The following is a 15410-nucleotide window of genomic DNA, read 5'->3' on the forward strand; positions in this document are numbered from 1 at the left end:
CCACAACCTCACGGTTCCCAGTTGGATTTGTTTCTGCTATGCCAAAATGGGAACTCCTCACTGGTTATTTTAAAATAGTAGTTGTCCTAGTCTGTCCAGCTGCTATAACAAAATATCATGCATTGGGTAGTTTAATAAGCAACAGGCTTTTTTTTTTCAACAGCTTTAGAAGATGGGAAGTTCAAGATCAAGGTGCTAGTGATGTGGTACAAGCTCAGACACCACTTCTCAACTTATGGAAAACTGCCTTCTAACTGCTCACATGGCCTTTCTGGGGTGAGTAATCAAGGTGGGAAGGAGAGAGTAAAATAGTGCTAGAGATTGGGAGACCAAGAGAGAGCAGGGCAAGCCCTTCTATCTCTTTTTCTTCTTACAAGTGCACTAATCCTGTCATGAATTCCCCACCCTTATGATAATACAATCTTACCCTAATTACTTCCCAAATGTCACACTACAAATAGCTCCATTTTAGAATTTAGGGCTTCACCATATGCATTTTAGAGGAAGCTGAAATCAGTCCAAAACAGTGTTTCAATAAATATGATTCCAAATTATCAGCATTAAGATTACTAAATAATTTTCTTTTCTGTGGAGATGTTCATTTGTGCCTGATAATAGATTCCAGATATAAGTGATATCATATGGTATTTGTCTTTGTCTTTCTGGCTCATTTCACTCACTATGAGAGTCTCTAGTTCCATCCATGTTGCTGCAAATGGCATTATGTCATTTTTTATGGATGAGTAGTATTCCATTGTGTATATATACTCGACATCTTCCTAATCCAATCATCTGTTGATGGACATTTGGGTTGTTTCCATGTCCTGGCTATTGTGAATAGTGCTGCAATGAACATGCGAGTGCATGTGTCTCTTTTAAGCAGAGTTCTGTCTGGATATATGCCCAAGAGTGGGATTGTGGGGTCATATGGAAGTTCTATGTATAAATTTCTAAGGTCTCTCCAGACTGTTCTCCATAGTGGCTGTACCAGTTGACATTCCCACCAACAGTGCAGGAGGGTTCCCTTTTCTCCACAACCCCTCCAGCACTTGTTATTTGTGGACTTATTAGTGATGGCCATTCTGATTGGTGTGAGGTGGTATCTCATGGTAGTTTTGATTTGCATTTCTCTAATAATAAGGGATGTTGAGCATTTTTTCATGTGTTTGTTGGCCATCTGTATATCATCCTTGGAGAACAGTCTATTCAGGTTTTTTGCCCATTTTTCCATTGAGTGATTGGCTTTTTTTGCTGTTAAGTTGTATAAGTTGCTTATATAGTCTGGAGATTAAGCCCTTGTCTGTTGCATTGTTGCATTGTGGAATTGAAGAATAGACTTTTGGCTGCCTGGGGGAAAGGGAGGGAGTGGGAGGGATCGGGAGCTTGGGGTTATTGGATACAACTTGGAATCAATTTACAAGGAGGTCTTGCTGAGTAGCATCAAGAACTATGTCTAGATACTTATATTGCAGCAGGACAAAGGGTGGGGGTGGAAAATGTATACATGTAAGAGTAAATTGGTCCCCATGCTGTACAGCAGAAAAAAAAATAATGAAACAAGAAAAAAAATAGTAAATTAAAAATTCTATGGGTGAGAAAGTTCCCATTGTGGCACAACAGAAATGAATCTGACTAGTATCCTTGAGGATGCGAGTAAAATCCCTGGCCTTGTTCAGTGAGTTAAGGATCCAGTGTTGCCATGGTCTGTGGTTTAGTTCACAGACACAGCTCAGATCTAGTGTTGCTGTGGCTGTGGTGTAGGCAGGCAGCTGTAGCTATGATTCAACCCCTAGCTTGGGAACCTCCATATATTGAGGGTGTAGCACTAAAAAGGGAAAACAAAACCCTCTGTTGGTGGAGTCTAGATGATTCCAAGCCATCTGAAGTTTTAGAACCTTTTTTTTTTTAAGAACTGAAAGAATAAAGCCTTGACATAAACCTAAAAAATATACTCAATAATAATCTGCCATACTCTGTCAATAAACCAGACTTTAGAAATACTGTTCTAATTTTGATTGTTATTTCTTTGATTTTACCTAAACTCTGATGCTTTTGTGTCTTTGCATTGTTGGATAATTTCATCAGCAATATTCTGGAGAGTAGAAGGTGTTATAAAACAATGAGAAAAAGTGTGTATATGCATGTATATAAAGAGAGAGGACCTATGAGTACTTTTAAATCTCTATGTTAAGAAAATCGGTACATCTTCATAATATAGACTATTTCATGTATATTATTTCATGTATAATATTTCATGTATATTTCCATAAGATGATTTAATCTAATGTCATTAGTGTTCCAAATAACCAAGTGAACCTAACAATATAATATTGTGCTTTACTCTTAAATAATCGTTAAATAATGCATATGTTATTTCATAGTTCCCTTTCAAAGGAATCAACAGAGTATCTTGTCCAAATTTGGTTTTAGTGTGTTTGATCTCTTTCCCAACATGCTACCAAGATGACAAAAATGAAGGACAAAAAACAGCAGATACCTATAACAGAGCTGAGAATGCAGTCACATCAGTGAACTAGGGATTTTGGTAAATTTGTGGAAAGCATAATGTAATTGAGAGTACACTAAAGGATAAACCATAGCAGAGGAATCTATAGGTCATACATATGCAAGAGAAGGCTCCACAGAAGTTCTGAGTTTCTGAGAGGCCTCCAACTGTCTCTTCCATAGTTACCTAATCTAAAATATGTCTTGGCAGGTAACAGACATCATTCACACAGCCATAGTTTGCTGTCAGACTACTGATTCAAGAAAATAATTAATTAGAGAACTAGACCATTATGCCAGCAGAAGTTACTAGCTGTGTGTATTATCAATATAGGTTGGGGGTCATAATAATGAATTGACAAATAAAAACCAAGACAACTGACAGGAAATCATCAGTAAACTGAGAATGTTCTATAGCAATGGAAGTTTTTAAAATACAGGCATATGCATAACATAGATTTTCTCAGAAAAAAAAGGTGCTGATCCACTGCTCTCTTTCCAAGGGCTTAGAGGTATCCTTCATGGAAACAAACAAACAAAAAAGCTAGATATCCTCGTCTAATCTTGTGAAGTGGATCTTCAGATATTCAAATTATTATATATTTTGAATCCCTGTCTATTTTTAAAAAATTAAAAATTTTTTTCATTATTTTTTCTCACATTATGTGTTCCATCATTAAGTGACTAGACAGAGTTCCCAAAGCTACACAGCAGGATCCATGTCTATTTTAAACAAAGCATCTTTTAAAGCAAGCAAATGTTTAAACCAAACATATAATTGAATAGGTTCTCCTTTATATATGTCATAGTCTATCTCAAGAGCCAAGCATAATGATAAAAAGAACAAGATAATTAACTTTCAGTGTACATTACTTGTAATTATCATGAAAGAACCTTAAGAAGGTGGGCTGCAAATGTAACAGCCTTCCAAGGCCCAGTAGTCTCCTGGGGCTCATTAAAAGATTGAATATGAGTGATATATTCTTAGTATATTCTATATATATGTGCTCTTGGGTTCCCCAATTCAGTTTTACAATATATCACAAATACTTATTCAACCTCATGTGTATAAGCCATTGTGCTAAGTGCTAAGTGCTGCAAAAAGTAAAGAGTAGGACATCTAATTCATTAAAAAATATTGTAGCCCAAAATTAGTATCATGGAAGGCCAAGTGTGGCCTAAGAAGAATAAATAGTTTCCAGGTTTTTGTTGTTGTTTCTGTTGTTGTCTTTTTGTCTTTTTAGGGCTACACCCATGGCATACGGAGGTTCTCAGGCTAGGGGTCTAATCAGAGCTGTAGCTGCTGGCCTGTGCCATAGCCACAGCTCTGCCAGATCCAAGCCACATCTGGGACCTACACCACAGCTCAGAGCAATGCTGGATCCTTGACCCACTGAGCAAGAGAATAAATAAACTGATAAATGTTTCAAGTCAGTAAGCATATTTTCTTCAATATAGTATGGAAATTCATTCTGAAATATGTAAATTTGAGATAAACCTTAAAGAAAGGATACCATTTGAATTGTAAATAAAGATTTAGTCATTTTCAGTAGAGGGGGGATATAGTGTGTAGAGAGACATGTATTAGCAAAAGCATATACCTGAGAGACTAAAGGGTGTCCAGAATGCTTTCTGCAACCCATTTTGGGCAGAACACAGGGTCCATTAAGAGAATTATGAAGGGACTTCAGAGTTAAACCAAGGTTTTATTTGAAAGGTCCTTTTAATACCAGGATGAGAACATCAGGGTGAGGAAGATGGAGAGAGAGGTAGAGGTGGAATTAGAAAGAAATAGCAATAGTATAGCAATAAAATTAGAAAGATGTTATATGGGGAGGTATGAATAAAATAAAGGTGTGTGTGTGTGTGTGTGTGTGTCCTATAATCTGGACATACACAAGAACAAAGAATCATTTGCGTGAATACCTATACGGAACTAGATACAAATACCATATTTGCACATAAACTAATAGCAATGTCAATCCATTAGAAATTATTGAAAATGAGCAAAATTTAATCATAGTTCCTAACCTGGCAGCTATATTTAGGACATACAAGTATTAATAAGATATGGGAGATGAGTACCTAGAGTTTTTCAAAACACAGAAGCAGGTAGATTTTAGGGTAAGGTCCTCAGCAGTCACAGTAGGTATATGGAATTTCAGTGTTCAGAAAGGAAGGACAGGAGTGGACCCAAAGATTGGCCATTTACTATACATGGAGATGAAAGCTAATGTTAAAAGACTTTGGGAGCACAAAATACCCCAAAATCTTGCTTATTTTCTTTTCTTTACCACTAGGCACTGTTACGTCATATCAACTTAACATTATTCGAAACACTTTCATAATATTTATTTGAAACCCTTGTGTAAACAGCACATTATAAAAAATAACCTATATTAATGATTTCTTATTCTTGACAGCTTAATATTTAAAAAACAGTCCAGCAATCTTGACCATTTCATGACACTGCCACTTCTGTTTTCTTCTCTAATCCAATCTTGATTATATTTTGTCACTTCTCTTTTCTTATCTAAGCCCATCCCAATTAAATTCTGCAATTTCATCTCCTAGCTTTCTGAATTAGTGCAGGTTTTCAGATCATCCTACAACCTACAGACTCAGCTGAGAAGTGCTTTTCAAGGCACCATAGACAATAAAGGGCAATTCCCTCTTCTTGTTATTCAGAAATGAGGGTAAGAGCAGTTGGCTCTGCCTTCACTGTCTTAACTTACTTCTCATTTTTTCTTGATTGCTTTTCCATCCCTTTTTTATAGTTGATTCACAATGCTCTGTCAGTTTCTGCTGTACAGAAACATGACCCACATTTTTAAAATTTTTCTCTGTGACATGAGCGTTGAATCCCTATGGTGATGGGAGAATTCACCATGTCCCAAATAAAGTTTAATTAAAGACCTTTTTTTAATTTTTAATTTTAAATGTTTTTATTTCCCCAATACATTATTTTTTTCTACTGTGCAGCATGGTGACCCAGATACACATACATGTTTACATTCTTTTTTCTCATATTATCATGCTCCATCATAAGTGACTAGACACAGTTCCCAGTGCTACACAGCAGGATCTCATTGCTAACCTATTCCAAAGGCAATACTCTTCATCTATTAACCCCAAGCTCCCAATCCATCCCACTCCCTTCCCCTTGGCAACCACAAGTCTCTTCTCCAAGTCCATGATTTTCTTTTCTGTCGAGAGGATTGTTTGTGCCATATATTAGATTCCAGATATAAGTGATATCATATGGTATTTGTCTTTCTCTTTCTGACTTATTTCACTCAGTATGAAAGTCTCTAGTTCCATCCATGTTGCTGCAAGTGGCATTATTTTGTTCTTTTTTATGGCTGAGTAGTATTCTATGCATCTGTTCACTCAAACACAAATCTTCCTTCACTGTGGAGTTAAATGTGGTAGACCCTCCAGGCTCTGCAGCTGTATTACTATGAAGAACAATATGATCAAGTCCTGTTAGATGAACTGCACTATTTCATTGCTTAATGATTTTATATATTACATTGAAGAATATACAAGAATATATAAGTGTATAAAAGGTTTTCATTTGATTTCTGCTTCAGTTATTCTAATGTGACATGAAAATTGTTTAAAATTTCTTATATTTTTAACAATATACATAAATATCTTAAGGAGTATGTTAGTACAAACATTTAAGTCATCCAAACAATTGGGCAGAAAATCTTTGAACACTAGCCCAAACTGAGTCAGATATAATCTGCACAATTTTGTGGTTATTTCAATAAAAAGAGAACTGATAATAGTATGAGATTTAAATATTTCTCCTTAACATTTTTGTCAGTGAATCTATGACTTTCTTATTTCTTAGGCTATAGATAATTGGATTTAAGAAAGGAATTATGACAGTGTAAAATAAGGAATCCATCATATCTTGATCATCTACTTGTGCAGATCCAGGACGCACATACATGAAAAGAAGAGGCCCATAGTATAAAGATACAGATAGGAGATGGGATCCACAGGTGGAGAAGGCCTTCCTCATGCCCTGAACAGACTTCTTTTTTAAAATTGTATAGAGAACAAGTGTATAAGAGATAAGGACAGTCAGAATGCTGAACACCTGTATTGACCCAGAGGAAATAAATACCATTAGAACATTAATTGTAGGGTCAGTACAAGAAATCTTAAACAATGGCATGATGTCACAGTAAAAGTGATGTATTATGTTAGAATTACAGAAGGTCAACCTGCATAAAGAGACTACATGTATCATAGAATGAATAATTCCTGCTACAAATGATGAGACTGACAGCCAGATGCATAGTCTATTGTTCATAATCACTGGATACAGTAATGGTTTGCATATGGCAACATAACGGTCATATGCCATTGTTGCCAGCAAAAAACATTCTGTGGTTGCACTGAATGCAAAGGAAAAAAATTGTACCATGCATTCAGTGAGAGATATCATTTGACTCTTTGTGAAGAAATTGACCAGCATTGTAGGGGTCACTGTAGATGATATCCAAGCATCCGCAAAGGCTAAACTCCCAAGGAATAAGTACATGGGAATGTGAAGTTGAGGGTCATTGCAGATAAGATAAATTAGCCCAAGGTTTCCCACAGTGGTGATGAGGTATATTATCAAGAACACCAGGAACAGGGGAATTTGCCACTCCAGTGGATACTGAAGTCCTGTGAGAACAAATACGGACAGCAACGTTGAATTTGTCGTATCCATATTGTTATTGGCTGGCTCCTGAAATGAAATGCAGTTGATGTAAAAAGAGAATTCACTAAGATAAATAAAAAGAATATTGGAAGAAAGTAGTTTAAATAAAACCATACACTCACCAGAGTACCCTTACTACTAATTTAAAAATGGAAACTAATTTTGGAAATTAATGTAATAGAAAATGCAATTATTTCATTTCAAAAAATGTGGAAGAAATGAAAGCTTAGAAGAATGGAAAGAGCTTATAAATATATGAGCTAAATTTATGGAGATAGTTGAGTGTGTTAGGGATATTCTGTTGTGACAGGGATGAGGGTCTAGGGGGAAAAGTTTGAATTACTATAAAATGAATTGCATGCCATTAAAAAGACCTTGAGCTTTATTCCTCAGATAGTAGGGATGTGCTAAAAACTTTTAAGCCGAGGAATGGCATCATCGATATTTTTTCAAAAAGAAATATTTGGCAGTACAGAAAATATTCTATAGGGAGAAAAAACTAAAGTCAAGGGTACTTATTAGGATGCTGATACACTTATCCAGTGGTTCTCAAATAAGAATGCATAACAGAATGTCCTGGAAAGTAATTGTACAAAATACAGATTATGGATATTGATTCAGTGGGTTAAAGAAAGAAGCCTAATAATCTGTGCTTTAAATATGCCCTCTGATTGGTTCAAATTCATGTTGGGTTCTTAGTCCATGTGTGATATGTTGATGGGAATACAAAGAGATAGATTAAAATGCATCAAAATGTAGAGTTGCTAAGACTCAGTGACTTATTTACTGTGAAGAAGGTGGTCAGTGAAGGAGAGAGGAGACACTTGGTGATGGGTAAATGGTCACTGAAAATTGAGTTTGAGAACTCAGATGCTTTGGCCACTCTGTGGTCAGAGCACCCTTTGAACATCCAGGTAAGAGAGCTTAGTAGTATGAGTTTGTTAGAGCTTATGGAGGTCATTTGGTAGCTGAAGGCACACTTATGAATGACCTAACCATTGGAAAGTGAGCATAAGGTAAAAGAAGGGTGTGGAAAGATGCTTGAGGAGTTTTATGAAAGAAGTTTTGAAGCGGATAGACATCATTTTTAGGTAGCTAAAAAGTGATCCTCTTTTCTACCTCACGAGTCGTGGTATCAGGCAAAAATGCCAGAAACTTACTTTCCCATCCCGCTTGCACCTTGAGTGAGGAGACTTGATCTAAGTTTGACGAGAAACACGCCAACATTGGATTCGTAATATCCAGAAGAAAAGGACAAGGAACAAGAGTTTTGTTTGCAAAGTCAGCCAAGGCATCCATATCAAGACCCCAGGAAATGCACCCTACATTAGCACCAACTGCATTACCAGTGTGAGCTTTGGCATCCAAAGTTCAGCTGCAGTGATAGGAGCTCCTATTGGCAAGTGCAGGGATTTGATTTTGGCTTTAGACTCACTGTATTGCTCTCTTCTACTTCTGCCCACTTTTCAGGTGATCCATCCAATCTCTCTGGAATTTCTATCATATAGTCACTTTCAATTCAACCAGCTAATTTTCGGTTACAAACAATTTTTCCTGACTCTAACAAAAGAGATAAAAGAGAGAGGCCAGAAATGGACATTAAGCAGAGTGATCAAAGAAGCAGAAGGGAAACTAGATAGTTGAGTGTTGTGAGCATAAGGAGAACAAAGACACAGGACACAATGAAGTATAGCACCAACTGGCAGAATGAATGCTTTGGTAGAATAGGATTGAACAGAGGCCATCGAGTGTGGGGAAAAAGAGATTTTAGTGCTTTTAGCCAGAAATGATTCCATTTTATAATTGTGTTGATATCATAGAATGGTGTGAAGCATGGTGAACAACATGAGGGGAATGCTAAGAAGAAAATAGAAAACAATTGGAATTTATCTACTGCCCATTGACAAAAGTAATGCTATTTCCTATAGAGCATTCAAATACTCTTTTTGAAATTTTTGAAATAGGAGTAGGAAAGGAAGGCATAAAGAAGATGAAGAGGGCAGGAGTAATGGAACGCAGAAATTTGGGTGGACTAAAAACAATGGAGGGAGGAAATAGAAAGAACGTACAGAGACATGGAGAGAAAAGTGTAGGGGAGACAAGCCAGTGAAAATGTAGGTCGTTTCAAGTAAAGACTGATAAATAATAAGGGGAGAGTTTGCAGGTAAATACTTGTCTTAACCCTGGTTTTCATTCAAAGCTGTCAACATTAGAAATCTTCTTATTTTTTATTCAAAACTCCAAGTTTATTTTCCTGGGAATTTATGTGTAAATGAGAGAAATTAATTTTAAAATTTACCTTAAAAGCTTTGACTGTTCAAAAAATGTACTAGTATTTCTGGAAAGTTCTTTCCACAGTTAAAATTGCTTTATATTTGTTACTGTAGTAACTAGAGCTGATTTTCTCTAGAAATTCTGCTGGGTTTACTTGAGAACATTTTCTTCTCTACCAGTTTTTCCAGTGAAGTAAAATTGATCCAAAGACTGGAGCCAAATTCAGGCTATATAATAACTAATGCCAGTAATTCCAGTTGCTAAATATATTTTTATTTGAAATAGACTCCCTTACATGCAATTCTAAATTACTAGGTAATTTAAAATGCTCAAATTCAATATTCATGTGGACCACTATTAAGTCATAAATCTGGAAAGAACAGTGGAGTGATATTTTCTGCAATTTTTAAAATAATATATCTATTTTAAATACTCGGTGAAATTATTGTCAAAAATAATTGAAGGAATAGAGGCGTTAATATTTAAGTGACTTCCTTTAAAAGTTAAATTGTAAACTGTGATTAATTAAAAAGAATGGATCTTTTAACTATAAAGATGTAACTATAAAGATTTCTTTCATACAAACACATGATCTGATATTTAGGTCAAGTTTAGATTGTGTAATATTTTAGTTCAAACTTTGTACGTTTATAATTACAAAGTCATTATAATTATGTTAGAAAGATAATAAATCATTAAGATGAACAGCTCTTTCCAGCAGGTATTTTGCTTATCCAGATTTAGCCACTAAAATAAGATGCAGAGAATTGGTTAATTGTTTAAAATTTTTCATCTATCTTTTTGGAATCTTATAAATTGATATAAAATTATAAAGTAATCTAAAATTATAGCTTTTATAATATTTTGACTATTTTATATAAGGAAAAATATGGTAGGATTCATATCTGTCTTACCTATGTCATAAGAAATGGTGGCAATCTTTTCAAAGAGTTAGGCTTTTCAAGGAGAAAATAATGCAGCATCACTGGAATGACAACAACACAGCTGCAATTCCTTGCACAATGATTCATTTTGGAGGCTTCATTTCCCAAGATACGGAAATTTTGTTTATATAAATTTGCTTTGAATAGAATAGTTAACCAATTGTACAATAGTGTTTTATAAGAAAGGAGGGAAGAACTCTAAGCTGTTCCTTTGGGCATTGTAGACTTGAACATTTAGGAGAAGTCCAGGTTGTCCCTTGGGTGTATTACAGCCTGTGAAATCATTAAAATCAAGTCATTGTAGGCAGTTTTACTTTTAACAGTGGAAATTACATTTTATGTCACTACCTTCGACAACAGCTGACCCTTCTGGCATGTTTAGGCAAACTTCAGTTTATCCCAAATTCTGATTCTCTGAGTGCTTTGATTAATGTGGTCCTGTCTGAGCTAATTATACATGATTTTAAGGGGCCAAAGTTCTAGACTCTCATCAGGAGTCAATCACAAGAAAGTTGCCCTTCTCATGGAAACTGCCGCTTCCATTGAGGACTTATACCTAACTCCTCATTTTAAGCTGAAGTCAGGTGAGAAATCTTACTAAGCAGAAGTCAGGGAGGGAGAGGAGCAAAGGAAAAACAAAACCAAGAACCACATTATGAAGTGGCATAGATTAGTGCTCCTTAAATATTAATTCTTATGAATATCCTGGAGATTTTCTTTTTTATAATGTTTTTATCATCATTATTATTATTAAAGTATAGTTGATTTACAATGTTTCAAGTTCTGTTGTACAACAAAGTGAGCCAATAACACACATTTCCCTGTGCTGTACAGTAGGATCATATTGCCCATCTATTCCAAATATAACAGTTTCTATCCAAAAAAATCCTCAAAATGCCCATCCATCTACTCCTGCCCCTTTCTCTCTTGAGAAACCATGTGTGTTCTCTTCTTGGCCATGATCGTTTTCTGTTTTTTTGTGTGTTCTTTTGATTTGTTTGTTTTTTTTGTTGTTGTTGTTGTTATTTTTTATATAGGATCATCTATCCCATAGTCTAGATTCCACAAATAAGTGATATCATATGGTATTTGTCTTTTTCTTTCTGGCTTACTTCACTTTAGATTTTATTAAAATGCAAGTCTATTTCAGTAGGTCAGGAATGGGGTCTGAGGGTCTTCATTTCTAAAAAGATGATGCCTCTGAAGTTAGTGGGAAAGCTTTCAGGTTGTCTCAATTGAGAATGATGTTATCTCTGAGTTTTTCATGTATGGCCGTTATTATATTGAAGTAGGTTTCTTCTATGCCCACTTTCTTGAGAGTTTTTACCAAAAATGGGTATTGAACTTTGTCAAAAGCTTTTTCTGCATCTATGGAGATGACCATGTGGTTTTTATTCTTCACTTTGTTAATGTGGTATATATTACATCAATTGACTCATGGATATTGAAGAATCCTTGCATCCCTGGAATAAATCCCACTTGATCATGGTATGTGAAACTTTTAGTATATTGTTGGATTCAGCTTGCTAATATTTTGTTGAGGATATTTTCATCTATATTTATCAATGATATTGATCTCTAATTTTCTCCCTTTTTGGTGTTTTGTCTGGTATTGAGATCAGGGTACTGTGGCATTATAGAATGAGCTTGAGAGTATTCTGTCTTCTGGTATTTTTTGGAATAGTTTCAGAAGTGTAAGCATTACTTTTCTCTAAATGTTTGATAGAATTTTTCTGTGAGGCCATCAGGTCTTGCACTTTTGATTTTTGGAAGTTTTTAAATAATAGTTTCAATATCAGAACTTGAGATTGGTCTTTTCATATTTTCTTTTCTTCCTGGTTCAGTCTTGAAAGGTCATACCATTGTTAAGAATTGCCCATCTCTTCTAGATTGTCCATTTTGTTGACATATAATCGCTCGTAGTAGTCTGTTATGATCCTTTATATTTCCGTGATGGCAGTTATAATTTCTCCTTTTTCATTTCCAGTTATATTGATGAACTCTCTCTTTTTTCTTGATGAGTCTGGCTAAAGATTTATCAATTTTGTTGATCTTTTCAAAGAACCAGCTTTTAGATTCATTGATCCTTTCTATAGTTTCTTCATCTCTATCTCATTTATTCTTTCTCTGATTTTTATGATTTCTTCTTCTAACTGAGTTTTTTGTTCTTCTTTCTCTAGTTGCTTTAGGTGGAAGGTTAGGTTGTTTATTTCAGTTTTTCTTGTTTCCTGAGGTAGGCTTGTACTTCTATAAATTTCCATCTAAAAACTGCTTTTGATTTTGCTTCATCCCATACGTCTTGGAGGCTTGTGTCTTCATTATCATTTGTCTGTGGGTATTTTTTGATTTCCTCTTCAGTTTCTTCATTTACCCATTGGTTGTTTATTGTTTAGCCTCCATGTATTTGTATTTTTTGAAGTGGTTTTTTTTTTTTTTTTTTTTGTGGTCGATCTCTAGTCTCAAGGTGCTGTGGTTGGAAAAAATGCTTGATGTGATTTAGCTTTTTTTAGATTTACTGAGGTTTGATTTATGGGCCAAGATCTATCCTGAAAAATGTGGGTACACCTGCAAAGAAATGTGTAGTTTCCTGCTTTTTGGTGCTGTAAATACCTATCAAGTCTCTCTAGACTAATGTGTCATTTAAGGCCTCTGTTTCTTTATAGATTTTCTGTTTGAATGATTCTATCCATAGATGTAATTGGTGTGATAAAGTCCCCCATTGATACTGTTTTATTGTCAATTTCTCCTTTGATGGTTGTTAGCAGTTGCCATATAAAATGTGGTGCTCTTATGTTGGGTGCATATATATTTACAGTTGTTATATCTACTTCTTGGATTGATCTCTTGATCATTAAGTAGTGTCCTTCTTTGTCTCTTATAATAATCTTTATTTTAAAGTCTGTTTTGTCTGATATGAGTATTGCTACTCCAGCTTTCTTTTCATTTCCACTTGTGTGGAATATATTTCATTCCCTTACTTTCAGTCTTTATGTCTCTAGGTCTGAAGTGGGTCTATTACAGACAGCAAATCTATGTCAGTCTCCTTTTTGGTATTCATTCAGTGAGTGTGTCTTTTGTTTGGAGTATTTAACCCATTTACATTCAACGTAGTTATCAATATACATGTGCTCATTGCCATTTCATTAATTGTTTTGGATTTGTTATTTTGGGACTTTTATCTTCCCTTCCTCTTTTGTTCTTTTCTCTTGTGATTTGATGACTATCTTTTGCATTGTATTTGAATTGCTTTATTTTTTTAACCAGTGTGTCCACTGTAGTTTTTTGGTTCCTCGTTATCATGAGGTTTTCATATAGCATTCTATGTACATAAAAATTGTTTTAAGTTACTGGTCTCTTAATTTCAAGTGCATTTTCAATATTCTGCATTTGCCCTCTCCTTTTCCCAAAATCACTAGTTTTTATATCATGTTTCTCTACAGATGATTTATTTTACGTTTGACTGTACTGATGAACTTTCCTATTCATACTTTTATTGTTTCTAGTGTGGCCTTTTTCTTTCAATCTAGAGAAACTGCTTTAGTATTTGTCAAAGAGCTGGTTTTGCTGTGCTGAATTCTCTTAGTTTTTCCTTGTCTGTAAAGTTTTTGATTTCTCTCTCAAATCTGAATGAGAGCCTTGCTGGATAGAGTATTCTCAGTTGTAGGTTCTTCGCCTTCATCATTATAAACATATTGTGGCCCTCTCTTCTGGCCTGCAGAGTGTCTGTTAAAAAATCAGCTATTAACCTTATTAGGAGGGTTCCCTTGAATATTACTTATTGCTTTTAATACTTATTCTTTATATTTAATTTTTATCAGTTTCATTAATAGGTGTCTTGCTGTATTCCTCCTTGAGTTTATCCTGTATTGTATGCTGTGCACTCCCTGGGCGTGAGTATTTCCTTTCCCATATTAGGGAAGCTTTCATGTATAATCTCTTCAAATACTTTATCAGGCCCTTTCGCTCTCTCTCTTCTCCTTCTGAGATTCCTATGATGTGAATGTTCATACATTTGATGTTGCCCCAAAGATCTCTTACACTATCCTCATTTGTTTTCATTCTTTTTTCCTTATTCTTTTCCGTGGCAGTGATTTTCACTATCCTGTCTTCCACATCACTAATTCTTTCTTCAACCTAAGTTATTCTGCTGTTGTTTCCTTCTAATGCATTTTTTTTCCATTTCAGATGTTATGTTATTCATCTTTGTTCCCTTTTTGTTTGACTCTTTCAGCTCTTTATTAAACATTTCTTATAATTTCTTGAATCTTGCCTCCATTCTTTTTTTGAGTTCTTGGATCATCCTTAATATCATTACTCTGTATTTTTTTAATCAGGTAGATTGCCTATCTCCTCTTCATTCAGTTGTTTTTGTGTGCTTTTATCTTGTTTCGTTTTTGGAAACATATTTCTCTGTCATCTCATTTTGTCGTTCCTTCTATTTTTGTGGTCTTCTTTCTGAAGACTATAGGGTTTTTAGTTCTTGCTTCTGGTATTTGACCTCTGCTCAGTAAAGTTGGTTTAGGGGTTTGTGCAGGTTTTCTTGTTTGAGAAACAGGTATCCTTTTCCTTTTGGGTGGGCTGAGTCTTGTCCCTCTGGTGGTTCAGGCCTTGTCAAGGGATGTGTTTCGAGGTGTCTATCAGCTTAGTATGACTTTAAGCAGCCTTCTGGGTTTATTTTTTTGAGGGGGGCGGGAGGGCTATTTTTAGTTTAGATGCCTGGCACCTCTTTCCTCAATGTATGCTTGCCATTATCCTCTTGATAGGAGACATACCGGATGTTGTGGTGACTAGAGCTTTCACTGGATATTGAGTAGTGCCTCCTATTTGCTCTGTGGTTTTCACAGTCCTGTAAGGGGTAGGGACTGATCCTGAGTTGTTGAAGTATAAGCCCCAAGATTGTTCCTGAGCTGTGCTTCAGGTGCATGGTGTGAATGTGAAGGGATTGCAGCATTCCCACTGGGAGA

General features: G+C 35.3%; 2 protein-coding genes across 6 annotated transcripts in view; one reads left to right on the forward strand and one right to left on the reverse strand.

Moving 5' to 3' along the window:
• LOC146397788 (uncharacterized) overlaps positions 1-15410 on the forward strand; it is a 797689-nt gene that overhangs the window by 337021 nt on the left and 445258 nt on the right. For 2 of the 5 annotated variants that reach the window (XR_014823573.1, XR_014823572.1), the window contains one exon: positions 164-300. Coding sequence is in view for 1 of the 5 variants with exons in the window: in XM_084989128.1 (XP_084845254.1) it covers positions 164-276 (113 nt within the window). In the remaining 4 variants the exon portion in view is untranslated. Of the gene's footprint in view, positions 1-162; positions 301-15410 lie in introns of those variants that run through there. The other 3 variants (XR_014823571.1, XM_084989128.1, XR_014823574.1) reach the window with 2 other exon arrangements.
• On the reverse strand, positions 6308-7243 carry LOC100622127 (olfactory receptor 5H2-like). Its single transcript, XM_005654075.1, has one exon. It carries the CDS (start codon positions 7235-7237, stop codon positions 6308-6310), a length of 930 nt encoding a protein of 309 aa, XP_005654132.1. The 5' UTR covers positions 7238-7243.

Source organism: Sus scrofa, chromosome 13, assembly GCF_054392235.1.
Source record: "Sus scrofa isolate SSC_HxYL_T2T_F1_AM1 chromosome 13, Sscrofa_HxYL_maternal_Yorkshire_Landrace_v2.0, whole genome shotgun sequence".
NCBI classification, from domain to species: Eukaryota; Metazoa; Chordata; class Mammalia; order Artiodactyla; family Suidae; genus Sus; species Sus scrofa.

Bases quoted from the DNA above. Each gene is read 5' to 3' on its own strand.
- LOC100622127 (XM_005654075.1), bottom strand. From the start codon at position 7,237: ATGGATACGACAAATTCAACGTTGCTGTCCGTATTTGTTCTCACAGGA.